This window comes from Echiichthys vipera (genome assembly GCF_963691815.1).
Source record: "Echiichthys vipera genome assembly, chromosome: 17".
Classification (NCBI taxonomy): Eukaryota; Metazoa; Chordata; class Actinopteri; order Perciformes; family Trachinidae; genus Echiichthys; species Echiichthys vipera.
In genome coordinates this window covers 13,736,711-13,755,530 of record NC_139842.1, presented here as the reverse complement: position 1 = coordinate 13,755,530, position 18,820 = coordinate 13,736,711, and the positions used below count along the sequence as shown (strand labels likewise).

The 18,820-nt window shown below is 41.2% G+C and overlaps 1 protein-coding gene across 3 annotated transcripts in view; it reads right to left on the bottom strand.

The window, feature by feature from the left end:
* cyth1a (cytohesin 1a) overlaps nucleotides 1–12,509 on the bottom strand; it is a 35,566-nt gene extending 23,057 nt beyond the window's left edge. The window contains exon 1 of one of the 3 annotated variants that reach the window (XM_083931071.1): nucleotides 12,217–12,509. In XM_083931071.1, the coding sequence (XP_083787197.1) occupies nucleotides 12,217–12,298 (82 nt within the window). In that variant the 5' untranslated portion in view covers nucleotides 12,299–12,509. Of the gene's footprint in view, nucleotides 1–3,856; nucleotides 4,091–12,216 lie in introns of those variants that run through there. The other 2 variants (XM_083931069.1, XM_083931070.1) reach the window with 2 other exon arrangements.
* Between the last annotated feature and the right edge of the window lie 6,311 nt (nucleotides 12,510–18,820).

The window sequence follows — 18,820 nt, the reverse complement described above, 5'->3', positions numbered from 1 at the left end:
GTTCTGTCCTAATGTCAACATCCTCTCTTACCAGTAAAACTCACACATGCACACACACATCCAAAAAACACATGATGGGAAAAGCTGGAAGAGCCACCAATCTCTTTTCTCTTTATTTCTATCACTGTGTTGCTTTTTCTGTAGCAAAGCAGTGTAGACACTTTAGCCCACACACAAACCGTGGGTTGTCACTTCCTGTCAAGTATATAGTCAAACTCTTTGCTTCCTGTTTGTAAGCCATTCTCATAGTTCAGGGGAGGAGTGAAAGCTATGGCTACACCCATCCTGTGGGAAATGCAGTAAAATATCCAATCTTCCGACTTCATAACTTTAATCCTTCAGCTCTGTCACACAACATGATGGCATGTATGTTCAACTGTGATCTGAGCAGTGCTCAGCGTGCATTGTTTACCTGTTTGACAAAGTTTTTATGGTGCCAGATCTTTCTTAATGCATTATTTGCATTTTCAAAAAGACACAACACACACCATACAAATAGTACAGTCCCAAATCATTAAAATCAAGAAGAGATTTGATGAGCAACTCTAAAAACCTGCTTTTCCAGCTGCAAAGCATGTTTCAGACACTTTCAGTCTTACATCACATTACTGCAGCCAAAACAAATTAGGCTACAGACAAATAATACGGAGCATACTATGAAAGCACAACCAGACCGTAACCAAACCCTGACCTGAACCAGAGCTGTGTTTGGTAGGCGAATCAGTACACTCCTTCAAAATGCTTTCTTCATGGAGTTCCTGACAGGTGCCATTTTGAATTTCTGGGCCCTATAAACAGGAATGATCACAGTATTGTCCTGTATAAAAAAAATAACAACTCCAGGCATGTCTTTACCTGCTGCTGCTTCCTGGAGAAAGAAAAGCCGTGGGTGTGACTTAACATGTTTCTGACTAAAGAAAAAAAAAGAGAAGTAAATCATCACCAAAATGAGTGAAGTCTTGGTACCAAGTGGATGGCAAACTCCTGCCACACTCTTATCTACAGTATCCACTCACACAAGTTTAAGTTTGGCTGACCTTTTTGTGGAACACAGAGGGTATGGTTCCCACAGGCCTGCGTGATGACAGGCTTAAGAGAGTAAATACAGCTCAAATGCAAATCAGTCATAACTGTGCTGACAGCAAAATGTAATGACTAATAAGATATGTGTATCATATGAAACTAGAAACCTTATAAATACAGTGGTACACGCCATGTCATACTGACTATTTATATGGTTGTGTGGTGTCAGTATGACAGCTTTCCTAAAGTTAAAAAATCCTGCTATAAAAGGTATAATCTTCCTTACAATACATACAAAATATGTCACAATATACTTATCCCTAACCCCTCTATCAGGATACGTACGTAATGTCAGATTCTTGCCAATACACAACCTTATTTTCAGATAAATCTCTAAATCTAACTAAATATTTGAGAGGCTTGAACCAACAATTTGGAATTTGTCCTTGCCTGAAACGATTAACTTTAGTGATCAAAAATGATGAAAATTATTGTCAATTCATCCATTAATTGTTTTTGGCTTAAGTTTTGTGATTTCACTTAAATTAAATTGAACTCATACCAAGGCAGACTAAGCATATCAGAAATACAATATAGTTGTCCACAGAATCAATATAATATTGTAATGTGATAAAACTTTTGATTTACACCCCCATACCTCACTTAAACATTTCAGCAATGCAGCCTAATGTGTGTTGCTGAGCAACCAGTCTCACAACAACACCTTTCTGCACTGTGAAGTAAATACACATTGGTCCAATTGCATTATAGCAGCAACTGTGCAGAATGAACACTAGCCTGAAACGGAAGAAGGACTGCAAGCAATGCAGAAAGTGGCTGAAATATGGTTATGGGGAGAGGACGACGATTATCAAACCATCAGGGCATTAGTGCCAGGCAGGGCACATTGTTCTGGAGGGCCCATTAGAGCTCTCATTGCCACTCATTAGTGAAGCATTAGTGACAACTACTTCAACTTCTCAGACCACCCACCTCTAAGAGCGTGATCACACTATCCTTTTGGCCGCGGCCAAAACCGGTTTTTCAGCTAAAGTCTAGTACCTTTAAGTAGTGTGAGCGCACCCGCTCCGCGCTCAACTGGGGCCAGCTGGGCCGCCACGGCCCGCTTGAAAGAGGTGGGCTTTAGCGGAGCCGTTTGCACATGTACGAGCACGAGCATGCGCACGTGCACGCGCACGCGCACGAGCCCTACGGCGGTAGCGTTATGTCCGCCTGTTCGGACATGTAAATAGAAGGACGGACCATGCGCGGACATTTAACAACAACAACAATGGTGGTGAAAGGTTCACGTTGGTGTGGTGCGGAGGTGGAGTGTTTACTGCAGATTTGGTCGGATGAAAATATTCAAAAACAGTCGACAAGAGCACAAAAACTCAGAGGTCTGTGGAAAGATTTGTAAACAAAGCCACACACACGCGATCAATGCGTGTGACGTGTTACGGCGTGATGACATATGGACAGCAAGAAGCATTGGCCGAGGCCCAGGCAGTGTGAGTACAAACGGGGCTGGGGCGCGGGGGGGAGAGGGAGGGGGGACAAGTACCCTAAAGTCCGGGTCTCGGTCCGGGAGGACAGTGTGAGTCCGCCCTAAGTAGCAGAGACAAATGGACTTGAAGAGAATCGACTGTTCCTCTCTCTCATCCCTGTAAACACAATGCAGCTGTGTGCCAGCCAGGCTCAGCGGCGGGGCCACTGGGGCAAACAGTGTGGAAGTTCTCCCTCTCCATCAGCAGAACAAAAGAGCAGCAGCATATAACAGGATCAGTCAGTCAGATGTTCACTGTTCTCTAACGCGATTAATAGTGACGCAAGTCGAGGGTGCTAATTAATGCTGCCAGGCTAACCAAGCCAAAGAGATGAAAGCGTCATGCTCAGCAACAGAGGATTTATGTCTGACTTGAAAGGCTGCACACTCATGTACTGTGTTTCTCTATAGTAATACACTGTGGTAATAAACATTATAACCACATGTAAAGAAATTACAACCATCCTTTTGTGTAGTTTAACACAAAACTACAGCTGTTGGAACGGGCTTCTATGGTGCTACTGCAGTGGCTTTAATTAAGATAACCTTCTCAAAAGGCAGGAATAATACAGAAAGCTTAAATGTAACATAAGTGGTTTGCTGTCATGCTGACATTGGAGGAGTAACTGTCTGCTCACACCTGTTGCCGCTCAGCAGTCAATGAAAAATGACACTGGGGATGCTCTCTTAAGGCAAAAGCTGGTAGATTTGGTCTGCATCAAGGGCCAAGAGATTAAATGTGTTCACCGACTATATAATACCCACAGTGCTAACATTTAAATCCTCAAGTCGACTGACAAATACAATACTGTGGCTATTTGGTATTAGCCTAACAACTGACAAAATTAAAACATAGGGTTTTTTTTTTTTATGTTTTTAAGTCAAAACTGAGGTATTTTTTGTATATTCTTTGGATCTCGAGTTGCAAACTGACACTATAAATGGCATATAATATTGGTATAATATTATATTACTATATTTTACTTTTTTCATTGATGTTTTTAGGGATGGTACCCAAATCCACAGGGCTTGATATGAACAAAGTTGACTCAGTAAATAGAACAGTGATGGTACAAATGACAATAAACACTGTAAACAAGGCCAAATAGTGATCCAGTGAGCACTCACTGCACACACTTGGTTCTTGGATTTACCTTGAAACCTTCGCCCATAAACGCACATTATACTGCTCATAAATGTGTTTTCAACTTAAACAAAGTCTGCCGTGGATACTTAAAAACAATATTTAGACAAAGAAGAAGGCATTTCCTTCACTGTTTGACTCACCTACGCCGTCTTCCGACTTTAACACCATGCTGTCTGCCTGGCAGGTCCGAGTTCCAAAAGTTTTCGGAGTTTTTTTCCGAGCGTCAAAACTTTGACCAGATATTACCAATAAATATTTTGACCTTTTTTTTTAAAATAAAGGTTTTTCTGCCGAGTGAACAATCCCACTTCGGAGTGGTTTCTTCGGCGAGTGAAGGGTGGCTCTGTCGACAGCTCAAGGGAGTGGTTTGAAGAGACGAAGACTTTAACCAACCAATCTTTCCCTGAGCGCGAGCCTCTGTCAAACACGCTGAATAAAATCAATCAGCTTCCGGTCATGGCTTTCACAATAAAAACCCTCATGTACAAATCAATAGATTCGTGCTTTACCGGACAGATGGTATCTCCTGCCTGCAGTGAGGACTTGAACAGATGGGTGCTTTAATCAAATTTTAACTAACTTTTAACTTCTTTTTTTTTGCACATTTTTGACTGGGCCTAAAAGTTAGATCATATGCTTTAAAGACAATGTAGGAAGCAAACACGGGCAACTTAATTTGTAGCCTACACAGAAAGTACTAGATGTATTTTTTTTCTGCCACAAAGAAAAGAAGGATGGCAATTACACAGTGATATATACTGTAGAAATAACGGACCTTGTCATGGGGTTGCATTTCTGTGAGTGGTATGAGTTCAACAACTTTACTCTCTTATATTATTAGGATTAAAAGAAAATACTCAAACAGCCCAGAATTCCTCATTGCATTAGCCTATATTATGACTAACATAATAGCAAAATGCTTACATTATGCTGCTCAGCAAAATGGAAATAACAGAGATAAATAGAACAGAGCAGAATAGAATAGTATAGAATAGTATAGAGTAGAACGGAAAACCTTTATTGTCACTGTATAAAACACAGCGAAATTGGGAAGATATATTATTAGGAAAATAAACTACTAAACACAAAAAATGGTTATTTTAATATTAGCTGATATATTACCCTTATCATTTACAACTCTTATTTTTTAAGGGAAGGCTGCTCCCTATCCGGTCCCCTATCTCTGCTGGTTGAAATGACGGTGCTCGGACTGAAGGTGCAGCAACAAATGTGCCAAATGACGCGTCTGCCGCTTGCGTTCCACCCTGTTGCCTTGGGCACTGCTCTCTCTCTCTCTCTCTCTCACACACACACACACACACACACACACAGACGCACACTAAACTGTTGTTGGGACAGTGTTGAGTGGGGGCAGGGAGAGTCAAACGTGATTGACACACACAGCTTCACTGCTACTGGTCTTGCTCTGGTTGCTGCGTTTGATTCACCACATCCGCTGAAAGCAGACGTGGGTTTGCAGCGTGTGAGACTTGTACCTGTGTGAAAAGTGAACCATTTTTCAGAAAAAAGGCAACAACACCTGCCTGTGGCAAAGACATTGTAGCCTATACAGACACTTTCAAACGCCTGTTGAATATTCAAATACAATCCGTATGATATCAATACAGAAACTCTTATACTGCAAAATACCTTGTATTAAATGCTTTATGGCATTTTGTATTGTTTGCTGTTTATTTACACTTGAAATTACATAAAGAATGTTTCAGCGGTTGAGTTTAGAGTTGCGTGTCAGTCGGCCACACTGTCAATATACACAACTAAAAGTGTTGAATCAACAAGACTACAACCAGGTACATGCTGATGTGTCATTAATGGAGAAACTGGTTCTACCAAACTACCGTGAGACTGAGCAACATATTTTAATCTCAGATTCAAATTACCAGCATCTGCTTAGAAATAAGGTCTTATCTTCTTTTGTATTACTTTCATGTTTCATCCTGGCCCATCATAACACAGTATATTCAAATGTATGCCGTCTCTGATCAAAGGTGCATCTGATGGTTGCTATAGGGAGACATTTCTTGGCTGCATATTACATAGGGGAAACTGCAAAGGCAGATATCAGAGCTATACCAGCGTTCCATGCTCTTGCTAAAAGTGAATGAATCAGCCCGCTCTTATAACACCTGCTCTGTTTGACTGTGCTGCTGTCAGATAGGAAAGGGCCGAGCTTGTCCATGCCTGTTGATGAAGAACCAACAGGAATGCTGCGCTCACAGCCAATTAAAGAGGCCAGGAGATAACACCTCCTCTCTGTTTTTCTTTTCACCACCTAAATCCTACCCGATGCATTTGGAGAGAAAAATGTGGCTGGACTGTCTGGCTGCATTTGAATAGTGTTGAGTAGCCACCAATGCAGGAATCAAGACCAAATACTGGGATTCCCCCCCTTTTCTGAAGACCAGAGAGAACAATCATCAAGACACCTAAAGCATAAAAGCACAATCCCACCCTTGAAAGGCCCTAGTCTGCATGGCCACTTCATTTGAAGGGCTTGACTTCAAGCTGTGGCTCATGAATGCTTCAGTTGTGCCTCCCAAAACTCAACAACTGACAATGCAGTATGTGTGAAGTGAACCCCATCCACACAAAGTTTCAATTCATTGTTAAGAGTTCATCCATTCCCCAGAGCACTGCTGTAAATCTGTGCTGAAGGACCCAGAACAAGGGGAAACCAGAGAGCTGTTTGACCTTTAAATCAAAAGATCATCAGCTGATATCAACATGTTGCCTGCAACTTCCTGAAAAGACATGTAGAACTGATCCTCAAGTGTTATTAAGCAGCGTCATACTAGATCACCTAGTGTAAAGAGGGTTTTGTTCTAACATGTTAAAAAATACAGATGAGATGATTAGTTTCAATGAGATGGATAAATTCCTCAAAAGGACAAAGTGTTCTCATTTATTCATCTCTGTTTTTTAGATTTTAGTTCTTAATTTTGAGAGTCCTTCCGTTTAAAAAAATATCAGGGACAATTCAAGGTAATACAATACAACACCACCTCAAAGGTTACAACAATATGCATCAAAACCTTTCTGACACAGTTCCAACATACCGTATAGGACTAGGCTGGATTGGATATTACTGGCAGGTGATACTATGATTATTCCCTTATCTGTGCTATTGTTCCGTAAGGATATGAATCTACACTGACTGCAACGACGGAATGGTAGATTTCAAAACTGAGCTTCTTTTGACATCTTCCAGCAGCTAACTCTGCAAAAGCTGAAAAGAGCTCACAAACATCACAAGCCTCGGTCGTAGTATGAAATAACTGCTGTTCCGTTTTGGCGTGCTATGTTAAGCCTTTGGATTACAGTGTTGTTACAAGTGACAGAGCCCATTCTAAGGTGCAATCTAGGCTCTAAATTTTGGAAGACGCATCCCGTCTTCTGACCATTAGATGGCTGACCTGATCTAATCAGATCTACTGACTTTTAAATAGTAAATCAGCATAAGAGTGTGCACTGTGTTTTCTCCGTGCAGGTCAATGACGCTCACCCGTATGGTATCTGAAGCTCAGGTAGGAAATCCTGACTTTAAATTCTGAAATATACTGGATTCAGCACTTATCCGGATATTCCAGCAATAAAGTTGGGGACTAAATGACAAGATGGATTCAGCAGGGCCAGAGACCAAGATATCCCAACTCTTACAGTCCTTAGTATGAGCCAGGCTCCATGACCCTGTAATGAGAATCTTGCCTGAAGGGTTAGGGTTAGGACTTTTGACGGATTCCAGCTGTGTGTGCCTGGGGCAATGCAGTGCTCAACCCTCCGCAATCATGACTACAACTGTAACTGCAAAACGGGATCATTTGTGAAACCATAAGGCTGTTTTATTATCATAGAGCCATGATAATGCAGTGACATGTCCTGAAGTTGCAATAGTCAGTCTGTGTTTAAATAGGCCAAATTAGAACTATTATGAGAAGAGATGCCAAGACTGACATCTGCTGATCATCTGCAGTAACTACAGTTCAAAGTGCAAAAAAAAGAATAAAATAAAGGGCATGAAGGGAAACCTAGTATAGCTGGCACATCACAAAAATGATCCCTAAACGATTAATGATCCCAATAAGGGCCAGATAATGTTTCATAATTCCCCACACAAATGCCTTATATTTCTTAACATACGGTATACAGTCTTTGACTTGCAAACAAAATGAATTAATGAGAAAATATTGAGAAATAGGAGGTTAGTGTCCACACCTACTTGAAAGAAGTAAACACTATGACATTTAACGGTTCTGTTACCATTCAGGTTATTACATGCATTGCAGGCACTCTGGCATAAGCTGTGGCTGGAGTTGTGTTGCTCCATGCATCATGACTCATCGCACAAGCTGATTCTGAAACCACTGCTTTCTTCTTACAGGTGCAGTCAGAGGTAATGACACCTTTGGATCAATTCATCCTATAATTTTACGAGCGAGAGGGTGTGCAGACCTGAGCGATTAATTACTGACATGAGTCAAATACGAATACACAAATATTCTTATGTTGGTTGTGAGAAAAAGCTCTCTGTAGGTGGCCAATCATTGCAATAACAAATATAAAGCACTATTTTAATTGCTCTCCATTGCTGTATCCTGAACAGCAATATCATTTACGTTCTAATATTTTCCTTTGTAGAAGCCCACAGCAGGAGTCAACTGCGCTCGATTTTGCAGATCAGTTTTAGGAAGAGAGTGTGAAATGCCGAGAGCTCCTGTTGAAGTAGGGCAGCAAGTCTAGAAGTAACTCAGGCTAGACTCTGCATTTGACATCACCCCAAGAAGCCTCTTGTAGACTACAATCTGACCAAGCATTTGTTCATCTGTAATTCATTATGCATATGTCTGATTAAAAATCAGTCTTAGGGAATGACAAAATAAACCCCCTTCTATTCAGGGATGGATTCTGTCCGCAGCCATGAAAGCTTGATGAGTTGGAGGCCAGCATGTCTACACATTTAAAGTACAACAATAAGAGTGACAGTATGTCATAAATGTCTGAGATAGTTCCAAAACTCAATGGAAAACATTATTTTCCAGTTGAGCAGTAAACGTGATACCACGCCTGTTAATTTCATGCCATTTCATCAAGATAAAAACCAAGAACTCAAGAGAAAAACAAAGCCTCCCTTGCAACCAGAAGGATCTCATTTGGCTTGCAGAGCTATGTGGATTCTATCTGCCTCTGTTTTGATTCCCACACACGCCTCTTTGAAGCAGCTCGCTGGCAGAGTCTTTCTCGTTCTGCATCCAAAACACGTCAAACTGTGTATTACCAGTGGAACACAGTCCACGTGACATCTATCAGATATCAACATTATGATCTCGTTTTATGCCTAAATGTACACAGGATCTTACTGATCAACTACACCTTTGTAATCCGTGTGCATTTCTTTATCATCATACAAAGTTTGAGGTGGATTATGGGATGCAAAGAGGTTTGCATCCCATAATCCAATAATCCCTACTTTTCTTATGATACTTTGTTTCATAAGGGACAATATAACTAATTTGCCAGCTTTTCTATTACCTATTTGAATCCCATTTCCTTGGTTTACTCTTGTCTGTGGAATCTTGTGGTTTTCTGATTTGTAATCGCAATTTTGTCCAGTTCGGTTTTCACGATTTCACACATTTTCCAGTAAAAACCTCAACGGTAATCTGCTGCATAGCTGTGCCCCTGCATGCACAGCAGAACATATATGGCATATTGGATTCACAAGGACATATTATTTGTTTGCAGACAAAGCAATGCACAATGCTAAATTGTGATGCCAATTCAATTAGGTTATGAAACTCCAATAACAGAAATCCAAATGAAATTATTTGGGATTTTGGAGCGACAGTTCTGCATAAAAAGCATGTTCAACATAAATCACAGATAGATAGAGTGTATTAAGTGAATCTCTTGTATTTAACTACGTTTTAAAGCTGGGATGTCAGAGACCCAAGGTAACGAGTTCAAAAACATGTTCATATAATTGAAACAAGAAATTTAGTATCAGAGTTCTAGGACCCTAAACAAAGCATTAGGGTTAAAAATTCATAAGACAAACAGGTTGGGAAACACTATCATAATCATGTTAGCTTCATCACCTACTGTCACTACTGCACCAAACCCTCCTTTGGAACTAGCTGATTTGGCAAATATAATGAATGCTGGCTGATGCTGATGGGCTCGCCTGTGCTCCCAAAGAGATCATGTTGTCCTTAGCTGCCCCTGAGACCACATGAAGTCATTTCCATGACAGAAAGTCAAGGCAAGGCCCAGGCACACCTGCTTCACAGTCACAGCGCAGAAGGCCCTCGTAACTCGTGGGGATATTAATCAGCTAAACTACTATCACGCCTGCTTTGGGCGAAACATGATCCACTATCAGCCCCTGCATGGAGTCACACTCACAGTGACTGTGAAAGTTAGACTCACAGTAACATTTAGTCTTAAAGGGCACGGGCATAACACTGTAGCTACATGTGCTTAATTCATTTACATGCTAAGGGGAGGGTGACTGAGAAGACTGAAACCATCATGTGACATCACAAAAATGTGTCCCCTGAGACACATAAAGGGGGACTTCGGGAAATAAGATGTCACTACATGAGGTCAGCCAGTGAAGCAGTGAAGTGAAGTTTTTTTTCTTTTAACTTATTGCTCATGTGTTTTTTCATGTCAAACAGTATTTGGCTATATTTCAGAAGTGATTTAATAGAGCTGCTGATACAATGTGCACTCGCTGGAAGACCGTTCGATGAGTCACACATGAATCACTTTGAATGATTCACGATTAAAAACAGAAACACCAACACTCACATAGCACTGCCAAAACTCTTCCCACCACAAGGGGTCCGGAATGTAATGGCTGCAATCAATGTTTTTATTCTATTAAAGTTCTCAAATTGTATAAAGTGAGATACCATGTCTTTCTTGATGGTAAAGCAGGTCGTGGTGCTATATAAATACTGTCTCAAAATGCTCAATCCAGAGAGAAATGCAGAGACCCTACGCTGTGCCTTTAAACAAACGGTCAGGGCTTCTGTACAGTTGGATGTCACAACTATGCTATATATATATATTACTATATACTGTATATATATATAGGTAGTGTTGCAGTATTGTTACACTGAACCTCCTTGGACTGTAAACAGTGTGACATGGCTCTCGCAAGATGCCCGCAGCACAGCTCATCCATTATATCCCACACAGGCTCAGCTCTAGCTATGCAGCCCTCAAACAGGTTAAAACTACATAGAACCGAGTAAATAAATGAGTTTAATCGGTTCAGGCTGGAAACTGAATATTCAAATGACAAACCAGTGTCATATACAACTGGAACATTTTCAATTCTTCCCAATATCACAAAATTTCACAAAAATCTGTGAAACTCTGCAGTCACCATGTGCTTGATAGAACAATCCAGATTTACTTTACCTTGGATATCCAAAACTAAACAACCATAACTAAAAAGTCCCCTCTTTTCATGCTTGTCCATGGTGCTGATTCAGGTGTTTTGAAATCACTGAGACAGCACCGTTTCCCCTCACTACGCACTCAGTCAGCTGATTCACCACAACCCAGCAAAGCCGCTTTAGTCATGTCAACACTGTCTGCCAACACCGTTTCAAACACTCCCAATAGGAACCAGTGCACCACCCTGCAGTGTAGTGTAATGCAGTTGCAACACTTAATACCCAGCCCTAAATAAACAGACTATACACACGTTGATATCAGCAATCACAGTTCAGATCCTGCTATCAACCCGAAAAGATAAATCTGAGAACAGATGGTGAGTCAAAAAAAATCAATTAAAGAGGCTAAAGTCTTAGCCAGCTCCACTTCTCCTCCATCTGTAATTACAGAATTACAACAGAAGCACTGAGAGTTGTTTATCCAGGTTTAGGAGGTGATCTCAAATAAACACAACAGTGTCATTCCTGTTAGAGAAGGACACAGCAACTAGTAACAGGGACAAGAACAGACATTTTTTTAATGCACAGTCAGTACACAACAGTCACATGTCACATGTGGCTGTGTTTTCACCTGAGCTTTCAATGTTGCCAAGAGCACTTGACTCACGTGAACAAGGGTGTCATTGTGAGCAGTTGAAATTAGTTTGACAGTGTGTGAGACCAGCTGGAGCTTAGATGTGCTCAGCAAGTAATAACATTAGCTGCTCTCCCTCTCTCAGTGTGTGTGCACAGAGGTTTAACTTGTGCTTAATGAGAGAACCTTCTTATCTACAAGAAGCTCCCTCTATTTCTGTCCAACTGTTATCATCTCTGATGGAGCCATGTGTTTGAGGCAGCGCTCACACAAGCATGCACGAGCGCACGTATACCATTGATCAACAAGTTTTTAGCGACAGCGCGAGAAGTTTTTCATAAACTAAATGGTGATGATGACTTACAATGGCACGGCGTAACAGTAACGCTACAACATAATCAACAAAATAAAAGGATCATAAGGCCCGCAGTTGTGACATTACCTGGAGCTTGCTGGAGCGGCTTCACAGCTGGACACAAGAACGTCTGAAGGCTGGAAACGCAAAGTTCACTCACTGACCCCATAGCTTCAGTGTGCAATATATCTGTGTGTGTGTGTGTGTGTGTGTGTGTGTGTGTGTGTTTGTGAGAGAGAGAAGGTATGTCTCCTTTACTGGCTATGTGGATGCTCCCTTCTGACAATTCAGATTAAGATGGAGGAAAAAGGGAAGTTGCGGAGGCCCAGGCTCCCTGCTGTGGCTGCTGAGAGTCACTTCTAAGCTCCCTAGCGTTCAGACCATGGAGAGAATCCAACTCGAAAGGTCCTGCTCTTTGTCACTCTTCTTCACGTAATGCCTCTCGAGCTGGGTGAATCCTTTCGCTCCCCCAGCCAATCTCTCACACTCAGTGACTTTCTCTTCCCCCCCGATTAGAATGTGAAACTTGCCAGGATGCTGAAATCACTTCTGCTTTCTCCTAGTTCCCCTTTTGTGCTGGTGTCTCAGCCTCCCTCTATCCTCCTCTGCTCTTTCTCTCTCTCTCTCTTTCTCTCTACCTCTCTCTCTCTTTCTCTCCCACTTGCACTCTCTTGCTACTTTCCATACTAAAGCAAGCAGATATTCTTAGACATAACTGATTGCACACACAAATGGAAAAGTCAGGTTGAATTTTTAAGTGTGAAATGATATACCTTCAGGAAATATTGTTGTTATATGTTACTATTGCTGTTTTAATGCAACCACGTTTGCCTGATAAAATGTAGAAACAAAGGGAAAATGAATTAAAGAAATAAATAAGGAGAAAGTTTCACTGCATATTAGAGTAATCACAAACTATTAGCAGCACATCGCTATGTTGTGTGTGGCACACTGTTTGAGTTCCATCTCTACCCATCTCTGTTGCTTTGTGGCTTAGAGTCACTCATCATTTTTGGCTTCAAAAGCCTTGTACATAAAATCAAGATTTCATTGTTGCTTGGCAACAGAGTGGAAGAAATGATTTGCTCCTGGGCAAAACACTGTGAGCCATTTGTTTTGATTAGATCGTATCATCACACCTATTGAGGTTATTCACCACAACAACAAAAAAAACACTCACACACACACACACACAAAATAAACTGGTCTGGTTCTACTACAGATGCGTTCATAATCAACTCCATTTGATTTAACTTTGGATTTTCACTTCCCTCTTGTGGAGCAAAGCAGAAACCTCCACTTTTGAACCACTCTGAGTTAGCCAACCTATCAATCAAAAAAAAGTCTTGCACCCCTTAACAACAGCCTCTCTCATTCAGTGTCAGCCATTAATTGTTTTCAACTCTGCTGTCTCTGTCAATCACGCTGCCATCAGGGGCACACATGTCAGAGACTCAGGCTAAGTGGAAATTATACAATGCGACAAGATAGGTCTGACACATACTGCCTTTCTGCACTCTACATGGCTATGACATCATCTCTGATCTAACAATCACTGCCCACTTCACTGCCAGAGGGCTCAGCACCTCAGAGCGTCCCCTGCATGAACTGCAAAGTCAGTCCTGACCACTTTATAATGCTGCAGCTGCACATCACACAAAGGAGCAGCTCTGTCACGGGAGGAACAGCAGCATGGCACATTGTGAAGTCAGCGCAAATGTTTGCCTTTTTCTTTTTTAGTATGCATATTCCTCCCCTTCCGCTCAGCTCCCAGTTACCTTTCTGAATAAGAATGTGTTGTCAGCACCTCGCTGAGCACCTGCAGAGAGTATAAATAAGTACACAGGTGGTAGTTAGGTAGGTAGGTCGGTAGATATATAGATAGACGGATAAATTGTGAGAGAGAGAGAGAGAGAGAGAGAGAGAGAGAGAGAGAGAGAGAGAGAGACAGAGAGAGAGACAGAGAGTGAGAAAGTATGTAGAGTGCACTTGTCAGCCTAGTACCTGGTTCTCCCCGCTGGCAAAGGCAAAAATACATCACATCATCACTGTAATTGAATAATGGTGTATTACAAACTGTCAAATAGCCATGCCTGAGTCTACATAGCAAATTGTAAATACCCTAATGACAGCCATAAAGGGAAATTAGCCATGGTAATAACAGTAAATGTCAATTCATTATGTTTAAAGAGAAACCCATTTCAATCCAAGTTTGTGTCATGGCAATGTGGGCATTGTACTCAGATGAACAGTGTTTGACCTGTCTCTGTGGCAGAAGTCCCTGTGAAACAGAGCATCAGAGAGATATTAGAGACTTAGATTACCAATTGCAGGCCTGACTACCTGGACATCCCTTTAAGTTTCCTCGAAGAGTTCTTTACATATAGCAGTTGTGGCATCATCTAGCTGAGTGGGTCTCCATATTGGTAATCTTGTGCACCATCAATATTTAAGAGGTCCCATATTGAAAAAGGTGAGATTTACATGTCTTTTTTTTAATTATAAAGCAGGTCGAGCTGCTCTAGTATATAAATACTGAAGCTGCAGTGATGGCGCAGTGATGCCGAGGTGCGGACCAATCAGAACAGACTGGGCGTTTTTTTAGGAGGGGCGGCTTAAATAGACTAGTGTTAAAACAGAGCGCTTCAGACAAAGATGACAGACAGTATGAGAAAAATTGTTTGTTTTTTTAACATTAAAAAACATGTTTTGGTAAAAACACAAAATGCAACTATGGACCTGAAAATGAGTATAATATAAAACATATGGAGTAAAGAGCAGTTCTTCTTGAAATGCAGATGGGAAAAAAGTCAATCTTGATGGAAATAACAGGCCACTCCACCTGCCATGGCTGTGAAAGAGGTAATTTCGCATACAGATGATAGGGCACATCAACATTTGAATTCAACACACAGACTTAGCACACTATTTGCTTGTGCCATTGGTTACGCAACCTCATGTGCCTTGTTGTCCCCTGTTATATACTGATTACTGGTGCATAAATAGTTGCATACATGCTCAGTTTAATTAACTGTAAATAGTTAACAGTCTGCAGTTAAACTTCTGGGGAAACACGTTGCTGTCTGCTCACAACAGCATAATTGCTATAAAACTCACTCAAATCCACAATAACACATTACTAATACATTATAAAGTTTTGCATAGCTGCTGTTGTGTAGGTGATCCTGTAATCTCTACCTCCAGGTGGAGGGTATTGATTGAAAAAATAACTTCCTATAGCAATCAATACAGAGATATCTGTGCATCATGAGGCAAACATCTTCATTAAGAACAAACATTGCCTGCTGAGATATGATTTCCCCTGCACAGTGCTGCAGATGTCAGTCCTGCCTTGAACTGGGCCCTAATCAACACTGTACTTCAGCCGTGCTGCATACATGCCACCAGGTGGACATAGTATGGAACAACACCATTATTGTTACTTCACTAAAGAGACCAGGAGGCTTCTGTCACACACCAAGGGAGGTTTACCATACAACAGACTGAATTCCTCTGTGAAATGTGCGTAGGTTGAACAACCTATGTACAAACATTGTAAGCAGAACAGCTTTAGCTGCCTCAGTAGACTACTGGCTCTTACCACACTCTACTAAGTCTACCACAGTCTACTAAGAGATTCTGACAGCCGGGTAGGTAGACAAGTCTTTTGTGTGATGAAAGAGTTTCTCCATTTGGGTATAAAACCTACAGAGAGCTTGCTGATCTGTGTTGGTGGAACTCCTACATGGCAGCACACTGTTAGCATCACCTCCAGTGACTAACAAATGGCCAGGTGGGAGCAGAACAAGCACCTTTGCTGGAACAACTCAACTGAATACTCACCAGAATAAAGCTGAACAGGCTAAATATGGATTGAAGGCGCTAAGTAACATGATCCATAGTAACTATAGCCCACTTTTCATGTCTGCAGTCTCAAAGCTTTAATATCCATGCTTTGTGTACTTCTCTTCATCTACATCTCTTTGTGATTGGTGTAGATTTAACGATGGAAAACAAAGCCGTAAAGTTTCTTTTTATCTGATTTCACCAATCAGCTCACTTCATTAAAATAATCACGTATATTTATAGACTGGTATCTTACATGGTTAAGTAGAACAACTGCAGCACAAGTGCAGATTTGAATTGGCTTTGAAGTGACATAGTTCTTCTTCTTCTTCTTTTTAGCTTTTGATTTTCATGTCACACTTTTTACCAGGAATACGATATGTCTGCATAAGTCCACTGAGATTTTGCTGCTGCTGCTGCTTTGACAGTTTTCTCTCTGAGTGTACTTTTTACGAGAGAAGAGCTTAGTGCTGGAGTAAACCTACCTGATAGAGAGTGACAGTATCCCACAGAAAAACAACATAATACAGACCAGTAGAAGCATCACACCCATAACCACAGCAACCACACGTACCTGCCGCTATAGTGCACCACGCTTATAAAACAGTACACCGTTTCCTTTGTGTGCATATGTTGCATTATGCAGAGGGAAACTGAGCTGCACTGACAGGTGCAGGTATGGAAAAAGAGCACAAAAAAAGGTAAAGACAATGAGATTTTGATGACACAACTTGAAACCTGTGATGTTGAAACAAAGCACCCAACAAATCCCAAGATAGGTGGTTTAGGGCACCAACGCCTAGCAACAGCACAGGATCAGAGTGCATAAACAGAGTATGGAAATCCTTTCAGAACTTTTAGAGGGTGCTGCTACACACGACAGTGCAAGGCCATGAAATACACAGGTTATCCTCAGGAACCTACCATGTTTATATTGCTGAACCAAAATAAAATGATGTCTGTTAGAGTCATATCTTGAGAACGGATGGATTACCCTATTTATATCCTCTCTACTTCTCAGACTTCATATATGCCGAACAGTCAAGGTGCACACAGACATAAGAGATGATACGACCTATACTTACTCAGTCAGATCCTGCACAAGCCACTGATTTAACTAAGGTTGTGTCGGGGACAGTGAAGGTGTTATTTGAATATTCTTGGGAGTTTTGGCATGTCCCTTTTCTTGTGCTTCACACTTAAGCAGATAATTACATAATTGTCAACCGTTTATTTGGCTGAATTGCAAATAAGAAAAATACTGCAATTATGGTTATGCTTCTTGGGAGCACAGAGCAAACTTGCTGTATGCCAGAAGTTACTGGACCATGTGTGCCTTGTGTCTAGCATGTAAAAAACACCATCAAAAGGCAAATAATTGCATTGGTAGGCAAAACATTAGTACAATTGTATCACTATGGATCTTTTATTTCGACTAAGCTTCTCTATATATGACTCACAGGGTACCAGCACTCCCTGCTTTCTACAGAGCATCAGTTTTGCAATGAGGCCATTGCTTTTGGTTCTATTTTGAGTTGCATTACGCTCACAGAAAAACTAAACTGCTAAATAATTGAGATGATGCCTCTATCATAAACTGAGCCATCAGCTAGCTCATCATGGCCTGACATCATCATGCATGGGGGGGGGGGGGGGGGGGGGGTATTAACCTATCCATGATGTCAGGGCATTGAACTTGCTGTAAAGTTTCAATGAAAATCAGTCTCCTTTTTAAAATTTTAATTCTATTAAGTAATTCTACTGGGTAAATATGTGTATTTCTACAGTGTCCACCATGCTGTCATAGCAGCAGTTTGATGCTTAATAATTCATCACACAGATAATTTTATATCCCTTTTTGCAGTGAATACACCTGTTTTTAAGGTGGCTTAAAAAGCCTGACAGGAATTCTCTTGAATGGAATTTAATCAACATAAGTTATCAGTCATTTCAAGACTTAAGGAAATTATAGACCTACATGCACTGTACCAGTCAGTCATACTGTCATTCTACCAGTCCCTGCAGGCAGTCTGGCAGCAGTATGAACATCTATGCAAGCAGACTGATGTAATTCCTGTAGTACTCTGCACAGCAGAGCACGAACGCTGTAGACAGCAATGCTAAAAAATATATATAATTGAACAAAACATGCCAAACAGTCTATGAGAGTTAGATGAAGACAAACCGTGATTCTCCCCCTCCATGCTGGTGGTCCTGATGCGGCTGCAGGCGTCACAGCCCAGGGATGTTTCTCGCCAAGCGCCCGCAGCAATCCGGATACCTTCTGTCTTTCCTTTCCGGTCTCTTCTTCGCTCTGCCTTCACTCCCCTCCCAGGTTTTGACTTAAAGGGCAGGCTCCTATCTTGTTCTAAGGTGGTACTTGTTCAGCTTGTTGCTGTTTTGTTTGTCCTTAGTTGCTGTTTGAAGCGTGTGTGGTGATATGGGCTGGCTGCTGAGATGCTTCCAGAGAAGCCGGTGCACATGTTAGCCCCGCCCATCCCACATGTGACGTCACGGTCTAACTTATCTAACAACTTAGGTGAACACTGATGGTTGTTGCAGTATACCGACTAAACATGACTTAAGTTTCAATAAATACATGCAGAAATACATGTATACATAAATACAGAAATAAATAAATAAGATAAGATACACTTTATTATCCTTGGAGGGCAATTTGTCTTGGACTCCATTGCTGTCACATAAAGCTGCTTTACATAAAATAAATAATAATACAAATATCAAACAGCATTCAGGGAACAGAGCAATTCACAAACATACACACACACACACACACACACACAAACAGATACCCTCCCTCCCCGTATGAAATACATGAACAAAT